The 15,665-nt window shown below is 35.8% G+C and overlaps 1 protein-coding gene across 1 annotated transcript; it reads left to right on the top strand.

The window, feature by feature from the left end:
* Window positions 1-6,136: 6,136 nt before the first annotated feature.
* Window positions 6,137-11,617, top strand: LOC104211452 (protein SUPPRESSOR OF K(+) TRANSPORT GROWTH DEFECT 1). Its single transcript, XM_009760512.2, has 8 exons — window positions 6,137-6,905; window positions 8,902-9,007; window positions 9,873-10,071; window positions 10,196-10,264; window positions 10,336-10,410; window positions 10,520-10,618; window positions 10,698-10,853; window positions 11,243-11,617. The coding sequence occupies exons 1-8, from the start codon at window positions 6,431-6,433 to the stop codon at window positions 11,366-11,368; spliced, it is 1,305 nt and encodes a 434-aa protein (XP_009758814.1). The 5' UTR covers window positions 6,137-6,430; the 3' UTR covers window positions 11,369-11,617.
* The last annotated feature ends 4,048 nt before the right edge of the window (window positions 11,618-15,665 follow it).

Here is a 15,665-nt window from a genome sequence, read left to right as displayed (position 1 = left end):
ACTATATAATCAATAGATTTGGCACAGAATGGTACGTCGTGCAGCACGGCATCACCCTTCGTGCTTTATACTCTTTCCTCACAATAACAAACAATGCACGACATATCCCTTCGTGCTTTAATACTCTTCCTCACCCAAACAACAATCACAAGCAAAAGGGCAAGGGAATAAACAAAATAGTAATAGAGATCCCGACAAGGGAACAATAGTTAAACAATTAAATCCCGGCAAGGGAACAACAATTAAACAATTAAATCCAGGCAAGGGAACAACAAATAAATCAACAATAGCCCGATAAGGATGACAACATAATGATCTCATCTCTTTCTCAATTTTTACTTCACAATTCACTTCACAACTCGAGCCAATGCTCTAGAGGTTCGATTATCATTTATACTTTCACAATTCATTTCACAACTCGAGCCAATGCTCCTCAATGTTCATAAGTCCCAATTCTTTCCACAAACTTTATACAACAATTAGAAATCTTTACCAAGGCATGAATAATACAACGAAATCATGAAAATCACAATATAAGACTCACGGTCATGCTTGACACCAACGTATAGATACTCGTTACCGTGCCTATACGTCATACTCGACAAGAAGCAAATAGCAAATAGGACACAACTCCTAATCCCTCAAGCTAAGGTTAGACCAAACACTTACCTCGATGCAACGAACACAATTCAAGCCTCAACTACCGTTTTACCTCTTGTTTTCACTACCAACTCGCTTGTATCTAGCCACAATTTGCTTAACGATATCAATAAATGCTAGATGAATCAATTCTAATGCATGAAAATAGGTTTTATAAAGATTTCCCCAAAAGTCAAAAATCGACCCCGGGCCCGCTTGGTCCAAACCCGAAATTCGGACCAAAACCTGATTACCCATTTACCCCTGAGTCCGGATATATAATTGGTTTTGGAATCCAACCTCAATTTGAGGTCTAAATCCCCAAATTTTAATATTCTTAGGTTTTACCCAAAATTCCCAATTCCATCATGAAAATAATTGATTTGAAGTTGAAATCATGTTAAAAGATGTTAATGATTGAAGAAAACTAGTTAAAAATGACTTACAATTGATTTGGAGAAGAAATGTTATTTGAAAAATCGCCTCTTATGTTTTAAGGTTTTGAAAAGTGAAAAATAACTGAAAATCCCGTCTATTTATACTCCTCTCAGACCCTCTCCGCGGACAGCATAAAAAGGACTGCGGTCGCGGAGCTCCACCGCGGACCGCAAGAAATCGAGCGCGGCCGCGGAGGCTTGGCCCTGCTCACCGCGGACCGCACAAATCCCACCGCGGTCGCGGAGCCCCCACCGCGGCCGCGAAGTTTCCACGCGGACCGCGAGACTTGACTTCAGAGACCTGTAACTTCTCTGAATCTGCAACTTTTTCCTAAGTTCAAAACTTGCCGAAACGCATCCGAAACACACTCTAGCCCTCGGGGCTCCTGACCAAACACACGTACTAACTCAACAACATCATACGAACTTATCTGTGCGATCAAATCGCAAAAATAACCTCAATAATAATGAATCAAACCTCAAAATCAAGAATTTATTTTCTCAAACTTCATCAAGTATCAAATTTAGCAATTTAGGTTCGAATCACGTCAAACGACGTCCGTTTTCAGCCAAATTTTACATAAATGACTTAAATCATATATAAGACCTTTACCGGACGCCGGAACCAAAATACAGGCCCGATACCATCTCTTTCTAATCAAACTTCATTTTAAATTTTCTTAAAAAATTTCAGAAAACAATTTCCTTCAAAAATTCATTTCTCGGGCTTGAAATCTCGAAATTCGATTTTCGGACATACGCCCAAGTTCCATATTTTTCTACGGACCCTCCGGGACAGTTAAATCACGGATTCAAGTCCGTTTACCCAAAATGTTGACCGAAGTCAAATTTATTCATTTTACAGTCAAAACTTATCATTTTTCACTAAATTTCATATTTAAGTTTTCCGACTACGCGCCCGGACTGCGCACACAAATCGAGGTGACTCTAAATGACGTTTTCAAGGCCTCAGAACACGGAAGTTTCGTTTTAAAACAAGTGATGATCTTTTGGGTCATCACAACTTCCAAGTTCGAAATCATCATACGAACCTGTTGGAACCTTCAAATACCAATTTCGAGGTCGTTTACTCAAAAATCCAACCTTAGTCAATTCTTCCAACTTAAAGCTTCCGAAATGAGAATTTTCTTTCTAAATCAACTTTGAACTCCCCGAATTCAATTCCGATCACGCATACAAATCATAATACCTGAAGTGAAGCTGCTCATGGCCTCAAACTATTGAAAAACGCGCTAGATCTCAAAATGACCGGTCGAATCATTGCAGATTTTTTTTCCTTCAGAAATTGCTATTTAGCTTCATTAATGCTCAAATTACCTCTATTCTTCACTCGTAGCTTCCTACATAACAAAATTCAATAATTAATCTCAATTGGTCATCTTTCAAGCTTCAAAACACCTAAAAACACACCAAAGTAGGGGTAAAATATATTCGATTACATGTAAATCTCGCATATTATCACAATCTGGGCAGCAAACAAGAAATTAACAAGTCTGGTCCCTTTTGTCAAGAAACTAGACCAAAGGAGAGAACAATTAAATTATTAAGCAGAAGGAATTTTGAAGGTGGAGAATGAAAGGATACGTGATAATCAGAAAGGAAGTATTGATCACACGTTACCATTACATTCCCTAGTAAAGGCTAAATCGGTGGTAGCCCGATCTGTGCTGATAATAGATTCTGAGAAGTATTCAAGTAAATTTTAAAATTACAACTGACAATTTTTTTGGGCTGCAATTATATATATGGTAGATAATGCGATTGGTTTGTGTTGCATTACCTACTTCACATATTGCCATACTAATGTGTTAGGGTGTAAAAACCCTTTGATGACACGCTAACCTATGGAGCTTACTCATCTTATGCAGCCTACTTGAAGAAGATCCATTGAAGGATGCTGACAAGGAAAAAGCTGATGACAAGTTTGAGAAAGGAGATTACTACTTTGCTCACAATGATGAACTAGAACATTTTATAAAAGTTTGTGTTTCTTTTGGTTTGCTATATTCTTGGACCTAGTAATGTTGTAATATATTTTTGGTCAGGCGTGTTGCTTTGTCTTTGCTGTCTATTTTCGTTTCAACTAGTACTGCAGAAACTTGTTTGTGCTTTAAGATCTGCTGTTGGTTGAGTTAAAAAAAACTACCAATGCTGCAGAAAATATCTTTTGGTTGTTTAGTACACTTTTTATTATTTAGTAATAGACTTGTTAAGTAAAACAAATAATTAAGATGGTTTTGCATTGATATTATGTTTTTCTAGAAGAACGAGATTTTATAGAATAAAGGGAGACCCCATTCATTGAGGAGGAGAATCCGGGGACTGTTATTAACAATGAAGAGGCCTCGAAAGAAAGTGAATCATGGACGGCGATTCTTAGTTTTAGAAAAAATATACTAGGAATGAATTACACAAAGAATATTAGGATTAAATAGTAAAATTATTGGTGAAAGCAAAAATGCTTATAAGTTAAAAAATCATAAGTTGGGGGACACAAATTATGAGGGTATTTAGATTGCTTAAAAGCTGGTCAATCTAGCTTAAAAGCACCGTTGGGCTTATTTGAGTGTTTGGATAGACCATAAAATTACTTTTAAGCCAAATAATTTTAAGCTAAAATACTCAAAACAAGCTAAAGCAACAAGTTGAGGTTACCCAACTTATTGTTTTTTAGCTTACAAGCTTTTTATGTTTGACCAAGTAATTTACTCTACTATCCCTTTCACTTTTTCTAAACCCCAAACTACCCTTCCCTTACTAATTAAATCCTTGTGTCAGTTAGGGCTGTGCATTTGGATCGAATATCCGAAATCCGATCCGATCCACTCTATTTCGGATTTTCGGATTTCAAATTTCGGATTTTCGGATTGGATACGGATTGTGTTTTATGAAATTTCGGATTTTCGGATTGGATTCGGATTGGTATGATTTTAATCCGATCCGATCCGATATCCGAAATTATATGTACCTATATAAATACACACTAAAATTTTAGGGTTATGCTTATTCATTTTTCACACACCCCCTCACTCACTTAGATTTTTCCGCCTCTCTTGCACCTCTCTTCTCTTTAGTGAAGACTAAAAGAGTCTCAATGACTCAAACTTCCGATTTTACTTTGATTTTATGTCTCTTTCTTCCGCCTCTCTTCTCTTCTCTTCTGTCTTTTATGTCTATTTCATGTTCTATTCTTCAACTTTTGATTTTATTTTGATTTTTTTGTTTGTTTTGGTAGATGGAAGATGAGATAGAGACACCGAATGAACTTTAAATTGTTGAAATTTTTTGTGACAATCCGATCCGACAATCCGAAAAATTATCCGATCCAAAGTTTAAAATCCGATCCAATCCAATGTTAATTCGGATCGGATTCGAATTGCCCTTTTCAGAATCCGAAATCCGAAATCCGAATCCGAAATAGGCTAAATCCGATCCAATCCGATCCGTGCACAGCTCTAGTGTCAGTCGTAATCGCCGTTTTCCATCTTGCCTCTGCTACTATCATTTTCCAAAACTTCTCAATTTCTTGAAGTTCTTAACGTGAAGCAAATAGTAGTTTTTAAAATAAATGTTTGATACATTCCAATATTTTGTATATATTGTTCTTTTAGCTCTTTTTTTGGCTCCATAAAATTTAACTTTTTTTTTGGTCGTTGAATCCTACCTTTTTTTATATTTAGGCAATCAATTTAAATTGCAAGTGAACTAAATTATAAATTGTTTGTATATGTGTCAACTTAGAATAAAATATTATAGTAATCATCTTCTTTATAATGTTAACAACTTTAAGGATGTTTCACTTATTTTAACACGAAAAATTGCTTTTTGTTTACCAAACACTCAAGCAGTTTTTTTTCAACTTCAACACTTTTATCCAAACACGTAATTGCTTATTTATAAAATAAGCTCCAGTCCTTAAAAAGTACTTTTAAGCACTTATACTTAAAAACCACTTTCTTAAGTCAATCCAAACGAGTTCTATGACTTATATGGCTTAGTTTGACTTATAAGCACTCAACTTATAAGTACGGGCGGCTCAATAAACATGGAGGAAAAGCAAAACTTCAATGGGACGCCTTTTCTTTATAAGAATGAAAAAGAAAAATTCATATATAATTTTATTTAAATTTTATTTTTCTAATTTTTTAATGCAAATTTATTTATTTAATTTTTTTAGTCTCTCTTGAGACATACTTTCTAATTTAAGGTTTTTATTGTTTCCTAAAAATTTATCCATGGCACATTTTGAAATTATATTATAGTTCCAACCTTTTGAGTTATGAATTAATAATCGAATTCTTTCTCAATTTATGATTTAGAGAGTGATTCCCAAAAAGACATTTTGCCCCTCAATTTATGTTCAACAATTAATTTCACCTTTTTATTATGAAAATTTATACTTTTCATTCAAAATACTAAATATTCTTTAAAAATTGAATTACCATATGACCTATTAGGAAAATTCGGGCCCAAAGCAGTTACTTTAGTAGCTTCACCCTTGGGCCGACATTGCATATAACCACTTTTGGTGTTATCAAACGCGTAAATAAATCAAATAATACTTATAAGTTATAAGTCAATTTGACCGGCTTATAAGTTTAGCCAAACACCCTCCAAGTGGAAAACAAGAATGCTTATATTTTTACAAAATGTGTTTGGACATTAATTGTGTGATTCCAAGTGAAAGAGCTAAGCATGGAAAAAGAATAAAGCATCCAGAGTCTCTTCTACTGTACAAGGTATTACATAAACTTGATAGAGTATGACTTAATTTGACAAATTATTTGATACGAATTTGTAATATAAGTTTGCATTACTTTGTAGAAATTTTAAACTAATAGCTTAAAAAGGTTTAACAATCCTAAAATTAGGGAAATTCAGCCCAAGAATACTCCCAGCAAATATTTGAAACGTAAATTTTTACTATAAAATGGGGCTGATTGCGCTATTTTAGAATGGAAAGGGGTGTGAAATGTAAACTTAGGAAATTAGGGGAGCTTTTACGCAATAAAAAGACTTCGTTGTTTCGCTGAAACGCCGCCCTACGTGTATCTCACAGACCTTTCCCAAATTCAATATTCAAACTCACAATTCCATTCCTTCAATCCTCTCCCTTGTTCCTCTAACCCACCCGATTTCATATCCAAATCCACCCTCAAACCTTCTGAAATATACAAACAAGTGCACCCCAATCTGCAAAAAGATGCACATAAACTTGTGTATTTTCAATTCTAATCATTCTATTAGTTCCTAGCTTTTCTAATTTCAGAGTTTGAACCTGGCCCACTTTTTCTCTTTCTTCTAATTGGGTTTGTAATTGCATATGATCGAAGATGTATAGCAATTTCAAGGAGCAAGCGATCGATTACGTGAGGCAAGCAGTGCAAGAAGACAACGCCGGTAACTATGCAAAAGCATTCCCTCTTTACATGAACGCTTTGGAGTACTTCAAAACCCATTTAAAGTACGAAAAAAACCCTAAGATTAAGGAAGCGATTACTCAGAAATTTACCGAGTATTTGCGCCGGGCGGAGGAGATCCGAGCTGTGTTGGACGAGGGTGGCACCGGGCCAGGTCCGAATGGAGGAGATGCGGCTGTGGCGACAAGGCCCAAGACGAAGACGAAACCCAAGGATGGAGAAGATGGGGAGGATCCTGAACAGTCCAAGTTGAGGGCTGGGCTTAACTCCGCCATTGTTAGGGAGAAACCTAATATTAAGTGGAATGATGTTGCTGGGTTGGAAAGTGCTAAGCAAGCTTTGCAGGAAGCTGTTATTTTGCCTGTCAAGTTTCCTCAGTTCTTCACCGGTGAGTATTTGCTTTTATTTGGTACATTTGTATGGTTGCCATATTTTCTAGTGAAAAAAATTGATTGGTACTGGAGATTGTATTTCTTAAAATTGATTCTTAAGTAGCTGTAAGTTCCACAATCAATGATCAACCTATACCTTAATCCCAAACTAGTTGGGCTTAGGCTGTGTGAATTCCTATAGATGCTCAACTCGTTTGGAGATCTAATGTCTAGATGATAAGAACTGAGAAAACTAGCTCTCCTTCCAGCTCCAAGACATTCAGATATTTCCTGAAAATGTTTACATTGCTAGATTTATAGCCTATTGAGTTAGGTGACCTAGATGACTTCATTAGCTCCAACGCAGCATATTTGAATTCACTATAGGGTTAAGAGTGACTTGCTTACACTGCTGAATAATCTATAGATTAAGACGTTACCAAGGAGCTAATTCGTTCAGAACTCAGTTGGCTGCTTCTACAGAGAAGGCGGAGCGTCCTTGGCTCGTCGTTATAGCATATAACCAAAGAAATCAGGATTAATCCCACTTTTTGTCCCTTTCCTTTCTTAGGTTTGCTAGATAGAAAGAAGGTGAAGAGCGCAATAAGATAATTGATTCTAGTCAATGTTGGTAGTTTTGCTTCCGCGTGCTGTGACCAGGAAAATATATTTGGAAATGCATCTTTAGTAGGACAGTGCTCAATCCAATTGTCATATCAAAATGAGATCTTTCTGCCATCACCAACGAGAGAACCAGTTCTTTCCACAAAACTAAGCCATGTTAGTGATTCTTTTGATGAAGTGGGAGAAAAGAGTTTTTGTAACCAGGGTGGTTGAACCCTCATAGACATTACGTGTCCGCGTGCTTAGAGTAAATAATATAGTTTCTGAAGGGTAGTGAGTTTTCTCTTGAGACCAATAGGTTCAAACTTCGTGTGTTGCATGTGTTGAATGATCTACGCCTCGTAGGTGTGGTCTTAAATGGTTAGGGCTCAATAAAAAAGAGATCTTTCTAAAATAAAAGGAATCACCTTTCTCTTTGCATCTCAATTCAATATATCCGTAGGTTTATAAATGAAGATTCACAGCACCATTCAGGAGTTAGGGAATTGACTTGCAACGAATTGTGGTAGGAATTCCGACTTTCCAATAGAGCGGCGGGAAACTGATATTATGCTCTACTCACCATGAAGAAATGTAAGATCGAACTGCGCTCATGCATGCCACCAATTAACACCATTTCTGATCCTTACCATATTTTTCGTATGACCTTCTTCCACGGCCATTTCCTTTGTGTTGAACCTCCATAGCCATTTCATCGACATGCTGTCATCGACATGCTATGATTAATGTGTTCGAGCAGAAATTATCTTCAATGCTTTCTTGGTTATTTATCCATGTGGATAACTTGCAAATTCTGCACAGTTTAAGCTCAAGCATTGCAGTAATAACAGCTTACTTTGTGTAATATTTTAAGGTTATATAGAATTTGTTACAGAAGATCCAGAGCACAGGACTTAGCAAGGTGGTTAGACACACTGAATTAATGTATTTGGACTACCTATTCGTGCTGATACACTGATTTATAGCTGTTGTATATTGGATCCCACTTCTCCTCTTATGAGAGGAACTGCTACTTGTTTATTCATGAACAAGAAATATTCTTTCTGCTTGAGGAGGTAAACTTATGAAGCTAAGGGAATCTTCTGACACTAGGTGTCATGTTTGTACGTGTAATAGTAACTGCCGGTAAAGCTCATGCGATTCAGTTTGTGATTTCTCTCTGTTTTTATTGTCACCGTTCCCTCTAGAGCCCCTTCCTCATCATACCCAAAAAGTCAAAACTAGGGACAAAAAAGGTGAAGAACATGTTTTTGCTTTTATTTTTTCTCCTTATAGTAAATTAGAAGATGTTAATTAGCTCTGCAAAATTTTCCATCATCACCTAACTTTTCAAATTTTTTGAGTGCTTTCGTTCATCCTCACGTAAGCGTTTTCTTGCCTTTCTTATAGGCAAGAGGAGGCCATGGAGAGCTTTTCTTTTATATGGTCCTCCCGGGACAGGAAAATCTTACTTGGCCAAAGCTGTTGCTACTGAAGCAGAATCCACTTTTTTCAGGTATTATTCCTCCGATGTGCAATTATTCGTATTATTTACTCTCCATTTCGCTGCACACTTGAGCTATGGATTAGGCATTACTTTTCTCACTGTGGCTTTGAGTCTCTAAAAATGCACAGGTTATAGTTATTCTCAATGTTTTGCTTGGACTCTCTGAAAATGTCATCGGGTGCGTGTCGGATTCTCCAAAAGCATTGTATTTTTGGAGAATCCAGTACGGGTGCGGCAGTGTTTCGGATAGTCCGGCGCAACATAGGTTATTCTTTAGATTGTTAACGTCATATTCATCTGTCATAAGGACAATTTAAGAACAAGAGAGGAATCGGATTCTCCTCTGCAGGCCAAAAAAAGTTAAAGAACGCAAAATCAAAGAATAGGAGTTTCTAGAAGTTGCCCACGGGGGGCAATGAAGGTGAGCTGTTGATGAAGTGGCTCTGATGAGATACTTATATAGACAGTTGGATAACTTGAGATATGACAGTGCATCATCTTGGTGTGTACTATTATTGAAATACTTTTGATTTATAAATAAAGATAAGATGTTCAATGAATTTTAGTCCCAATATTTGCTGTTCTTATATAGCTTCAATTACATGATATCAATGTTTTATGAGATGCTTGATTTCTTAAATAATTTTAGATAATGTGTATTGTCTTTGAAAAGTCGGCAGTATCCAATCCGAATAGATTTTTCATCTGTATTATTTTCTTTCCCTCATAGATATTTTTGATGAAATGCCTACATACGTGAGGAACATGCATGAATTCAGCTGTATTTCTGTTTCTGTCAGCTATTTGCTTATTTTTCTGCATTCAAGAACTTAGTCTGTAAAGTTGGCAAGTGCCAACTGCTGTTTTTATGCAGTGTCTCATCATCGGACCTCGTTTCCAAGTGGATGGGGGAAAGTGAAAAGCTAGTTTCGAACCTATTCCAAATGGCTCGCGAAAGTGCCCCATCCATTATATTCGTCGATGAAATTGATTCCTTGTGTGGGCAGCGAGGAGAAGGAAATGAAAGTGAAGCTTCTAGACGTATTAAAACAGAACTGCTTGTGCAGATGCAGGTACTTGTTACACTGGGAAAGTAGTGAGTGCTCAATTAACCCCTTCCGGCAACCAGTACAAAACAAGAAAGGAAGGTCGGTTTGTTAAACAAATATCTTTGGCTTATCTAGTTTGTAATTTCAGGGTGTTGGACACAATGATGATAAAGTTCTTGTTCTTGCGGCAACAAATACACCCTATGCCCTAGATCAGGTAAAGAATGATCTGTGATATAATATAGCAGATCGTAATGGTCTTTTGCTTACAGAAATTGTCCTCTGCAGGCTATACGCCGAAGATTTGATAAGCGCATCTACATTCCTCTACCAGATGCGAAGGCACGACAACACATGTTCAAAGTGAGTCCAGTTGTATTTCTGTTTGAAGTAAATTTAAGCAAATGTAATCTGATTCTAGTTTTATAAGAGCTAGACTTATTATTTTCATTTTGGCTCTTAAACTTTCCAGGTTCATTTAGGGGATACCCCCCATAACTTAAGTGAGAGTGACTTTGAAGACTTGGGCCGTAAAACAGAAGGTTTTTCTGGTTCGGATGTTTCTGTGTGTGTAAGTCTCTCAACCAAAAAGTGGAGCCATTCCTCTGGTTTCTTCCTCTAATATAACTATACTTTCTCTACTTGAACAGGTCAAAGATGTACTCTTTGAACCTGTTCGTAAAACGCAAGATGCTATGTTCTTCACCCAGAGATCTGATGGTACATGGATGCCGTGTGGACCGAAACAGCCGGGTGCTGTGCAGACAACTATGCAGGAGCTTGATGCTAAAGGACTTGCATCTCAGGTACGTTCAGATAACCAGTGGCATAACTTTTATTTCATGAGTTTGTTAATCCTTTTGCTTCTTTTCGTTGAATTTTATCTGGAATATGTCAATAACTGCATATTTATGTTATTCAGAACTCCTGTTGGACAACCACTATAAATTGTTTTTCATATTACTTTTGGAGGATGCATGAGCTATATAATAATTTTAACTTAATGTGACTAGATATTGTGCTCCCGCTGATCTTTAACCTGCATATCAAGGTTTCAATAGGTAGTAAAATAGTAGTTTATGTTTAAATCAACAGATAAGATATCTGAGTATGAAGCTCCGATAATTGGTTGTTCTAATCTCTCTCTTACAAAACAATGCGCTAATTGACTGCTTGCTTATTAATGCCTTTGCAGATCATCCCTCCACCCATTTCGAAAACAGACTTTGATAAGGTGCTTGCTCGTCAACGACCAACAGTAAGTAAATCGGATCTTGATGTGCACGAAAGATTCACCAAGGAGTTTGGAGAAGAAGGTTGAAGAAACTGAGCGGCTATTCCTGCAGTTGCCAAGATTTGTAATTTGCTTGTGTTTTGTGCCTGAAAAACACGATTCAAAGGCTCTTTAAATGGAAAGTTGACTTTGTTTACCCTTTCCTTCTGGGGTGTGTCAGTTTTACACTTCAAAATCTTATTGCAATTCAATTACTTCGGTAATTGTAAGCAACTGCAAGTACCAAAGTTTCTCTGATTTCTTCTTTATCATTATGTTCATAGTTATTCTGGAAAATCTGAACCTGCCTTTTTATTTTTATGATGAATGTCATTGTACTTATCAGAACTTAGAAGTTAAAGGATCCTGCTTTTCCTATGATTTACCAAAGAATGCTCAGGATAAGCATTCCATATGAAAATAGCAACAATATGCGGGAGGATGGGGAGTGCGCAGACCTTGTGTTCCGTATGCAAATATCATCGTGAAATTTTGTCCGACTGCAACCTGCTGACATGTTATCGAAGCAATAGAACTGCCCACGAATAACCTCTGGAAACACCTGGTAATTTTCTATAAGAAATTGGGAAGTTCACACATCACTATCTTCTAATAGGTTCAACGGACAAGCACATGCAAAGGCACTTGCACCAGACAAAAGTTGGTGTCATCAGCTGTTCAGCACTATCATGCTGTTGCTTATTTTTGAGTCGATGGTGGTCTTCCAATATCAATAGTTTGGTTGTTTTGCTCTTGTATATTTTCGAAGGAAAAAAAATCTTTGAGTTGTTTCCTGAATCTGTAAGAGTATTTGGGTTCTCCCAATAACTAAAAGGTATAGCATGCTTGAATCTAATTGGGGTTTGCGTTGGTAGAGAAACTGGATCGAAAAATATTACAAAATATATATACTATATTAACCACATTCAATATAAGTTCAAGACACATAAAGGATCTAGCCATATTTCGACTTGTGATCAGTCCATAGAAACCAATTGAAAATAAATAGGCACTCAAAACAAGTATATTTTCAAGAATCATTAAACAACTACCTATCAATCTCAACTCCTTTTAATATGAATAACAATTCAACCGATTTAATTGACTAGTATATAAAAAGTATGGAACAAAAATATATATTGGTACAAGATTGACCTAAAATCTTTTTATTTATTTATACATAAGGAATTCAAATAGAATTGAACGAAAATAAATGTGATAAGAGGTACTCAAATTGGATCAGTGATTGATTTTTAGGTTTCATCGTAAACCTAATTGATTATTTTCAATTACGTAAATTAATAGTTCAAACCACACTCAAATATAGGGGTTTTCCCATCGAGCAAACTTCATTTATAGCCCATCGGCCCAAACATATATCACCCGGTAGCTCAAAAACTACAATATACATTTTATAGCCCAAAAGTTATTCTAGAGGCTAGCCCTCCTCCGGGAGTACACCATCGGAAACGAGCTCCACAAAATCGTGCGCATCGACGACGATTACTGTTGCGGCAATGACTGCTCTTTCCCTGCACCATTGAAACCCCTTACCGCTCTAAGCATGTGCAAGCCAATCGCTACCCTCTTGAAACCCTAATCAACTTCATCACCAATCACCACCTCAAACACACCGATTACATCCAGCAATCACGCTCCCTTCGTATCTCCGCCGTCACTCTCACTGATCGTAAACAACTCCTCGATTATCTCACCGGGAAAATTGCCTCATCCGACTCCATTGAATTCCTCAAATTTCCTCAGCCCAATGAAACTACGGTTCCTATTTCTATTTCTACTGTTGGTGTTGGTAACGATGAGAATTTTTTAACGGATGTTAGTATTTTTGAAAATCGTAACCCGATTGAGCTGATTAGAGTTATAGAGAAGCCTTTGAAGGATAGGGAGTCGATTTCGATGTGTAAGAACGAAGATTTTTATAGTGTTTTTACTTTTGGGCTATAAAATGTATATTATAAAACATATACAAAATAGATTGTCACTATATAAAAATATACTAACTAGACTGCCACTATACAATTTATATACAATAGACTGTCCCTAAACAAAATATATACAAAATAGACTATCACTATACAAAACATATACTAAATAGACTATCACTATATAAAAACATACAAAATAGACTGTCACTATACAAAATATATACTAGTAGACTGTCATTATACAAAATAGATTGTCACTATACAAAAAATATACAAAATAAACCGTCACTATACAATTTATTTACAAAATAGACTGTCACTATACAAAATATATACTAAATAGACTGTCATTATACAAAATAAATTGTCACTATACAAAAAAATATACAAAATAGACTGTCACTATACAAAAAATATATACTAAATAGACTGTCACTATACAAAATAGATTGTCACTATACAAAAAATATACAAAATAAACCGTCACTATACAATTTATTTACAAAAAATATATACTAAATAGACTGTCACTATACAAAATAGATTGTCACTATACAAAAAATATACAAAATAAACCGTCACTATACAATTTATTTACAAAATAGACTGTCACTATACAAAATATATACTAAATAGACTGTCATTATACAAAATAGATTGTCACTATACAAAAAAATATACAAAATAGACTGTCACTATACAAAAAATATATACTAAATAGACTGTCACTATACAAAATAGATTGTCATTATACAAAAAATATACAAAATAGACTATCACTATATAAAAAATATACAAAATAGATATTTCGGGCTATTAAATGTAATATGTTTGGGCCGAAAGGCCATTTCATGTAAGTGGGGGAAAATATGAGCTATTAAAATTTTGAGAGGCTATAGAGGGTAGTTTTCTCTTTCCCATCTTTATAGGAACTTTAGTACTAGAAATAACGGTATCTAAAATTATTGACCCTATGAGATGTAAAATATATCTCTTCTCACCATCCCCATAACGTATTAGAAAAATGTATGCATTTCGATTAGGATCGTATTCTATAATGATAGACAATGAAAGACTTTTTCAAGATTCTGATTCATCCACTTTAGATTTTTATTTAAAATAGGTTGGGCAAGCTTGCAAATTCACTTTTCTTAGTAAATAAGGATCTTAGAGAGTCCAAGGATGGGACATGAGAGTCTCTTAATGCCTTATCTTTTCTTCTCATCGGAATGATTTCACAAAGACTTGCCACACTAGGGAAAAGGGGGAACAAACACACTTGGAGCGCAAAGTACAATGGAGAATTATATACTACATTGGGAAGGATGAATTACTCCCGAAAGGGATCTAGTGATTTGATTGGGCACGGAGTTTAAGAAAAAATAAAGACTTTTAGAATTTGTGGTTCTAAACAAGTCAAAAAGGGGCCCAAAGTATTTGTGTGGCCGTAAAAGCTTCTCATTAAGGGTAGAATTGGAAGTTTAAACTAAATTGTTTCCAAAATTAGAAAGGAGTCATTCTTTTTGGAACGGACCAAATAGGAAATAGGTTCACATAAACTGGAACAGAGGGAACAATATGGAATTTGAGGCAGAAATTTTGACATTACGATGGTCATACCGAAAACAGCCTCTCTATCCTCATAAGGTAGGGGTAAAGTCTGCGTACACACTATTTTTTCCAGACCCAACTCGTGAGATTTCACTGGGTTTATTGTTGTAGATTGAGTTTCATATAGTTCCTCAAGTTCCCATTCCTTTGTCTATCAATTCTCATCATTTGGCAGTTTTTCCATAAATTTATTTGGTACTTTTAGTAAATTAGTTATATTAGTCATAATTAATTGTATTAGTCAGTGTAATTAGAATTGAGTCTGGATTAGCAACTAAACTATTTTAACATATTATTATTATATTTAATTACAGATAATAAAAAAAGTTGTAATATGCTGGAAATAATATGGTAGCTATTGAGGAGTTCGAAGACAAGGGGAAGTTCAGCATAAAAAAAGGCCATCCCTCAGTAGGTATCTTGGAGAGGTTTGGTACTGAACAAACACATCATACCTAGGCACCATTTTATCATTTGGCTATCTGTCCATAAGACATTATCAACAATTGACAGATTGATGAAATGGGGTATAAGAGTTCCGCAAGAATGTGTCTTGTGTAATTTTAATGAAGTGGAATGTCACGACCCAAACCAATGGGCCGCGACGGGCACCCGGTACCTTACTCAATCGAGTACCAACGTAACATATCTTTCTTATTACATTATCATATACATATGGCATACAGGCCTAATAGGCCAACATGATTGTTTATAAACTCAAGACATCAGCCGACAAGGCCGTACAATCTTTCACGTACACGACATATGTTTACAAGCCTCTAAGAGTA

The sequence above is a fragment of the Nicotiana sylvestris genome, chromosome 6, assembly GCF_000393655.2.
Source record: "Nicotiana sylvestris chromosome 6, ASM39365v2, whole genome shotgun sequence".
Classification (NCBI taxonomy): Eukaryota; Viridiplantae; Streptophyta; class Magnoliopsida; order Solanales; family Solanaceae; genus Nicotiana; species Nicotiana sylvestris.
This window is presented reverse-complemented; position numbering and strand designations above follow the sequence as displayed.

What these genes read in the sequence shown, in the direction of transcription:
- LOC104211452 (XM_009760512.2), top strand. Translation starts at nt 6,431, where the DNA reads ATGTATAGCAATTTCAAGGAGCAAGCGATCGATTACGTGAGGCAAGCA. An exon ending in GCAGAATCCACTTTTTTCAG is followed by an intron (nt 9,008 to 9,872) that starts GTATTATTCCTC and finishes GTTTTTATGCAG; the next exon opens with TGTCTCATCATCGGACCTCG. An exon ending in CTAAAGGACTTGCATCTCAG is followed by an intron (nt 10,854 to 11,242) that starts GTACGTTCAGAT and finishes ATGCCTTTGCAG; the next exon opens with ATCATCCCTCCACCCATTTC.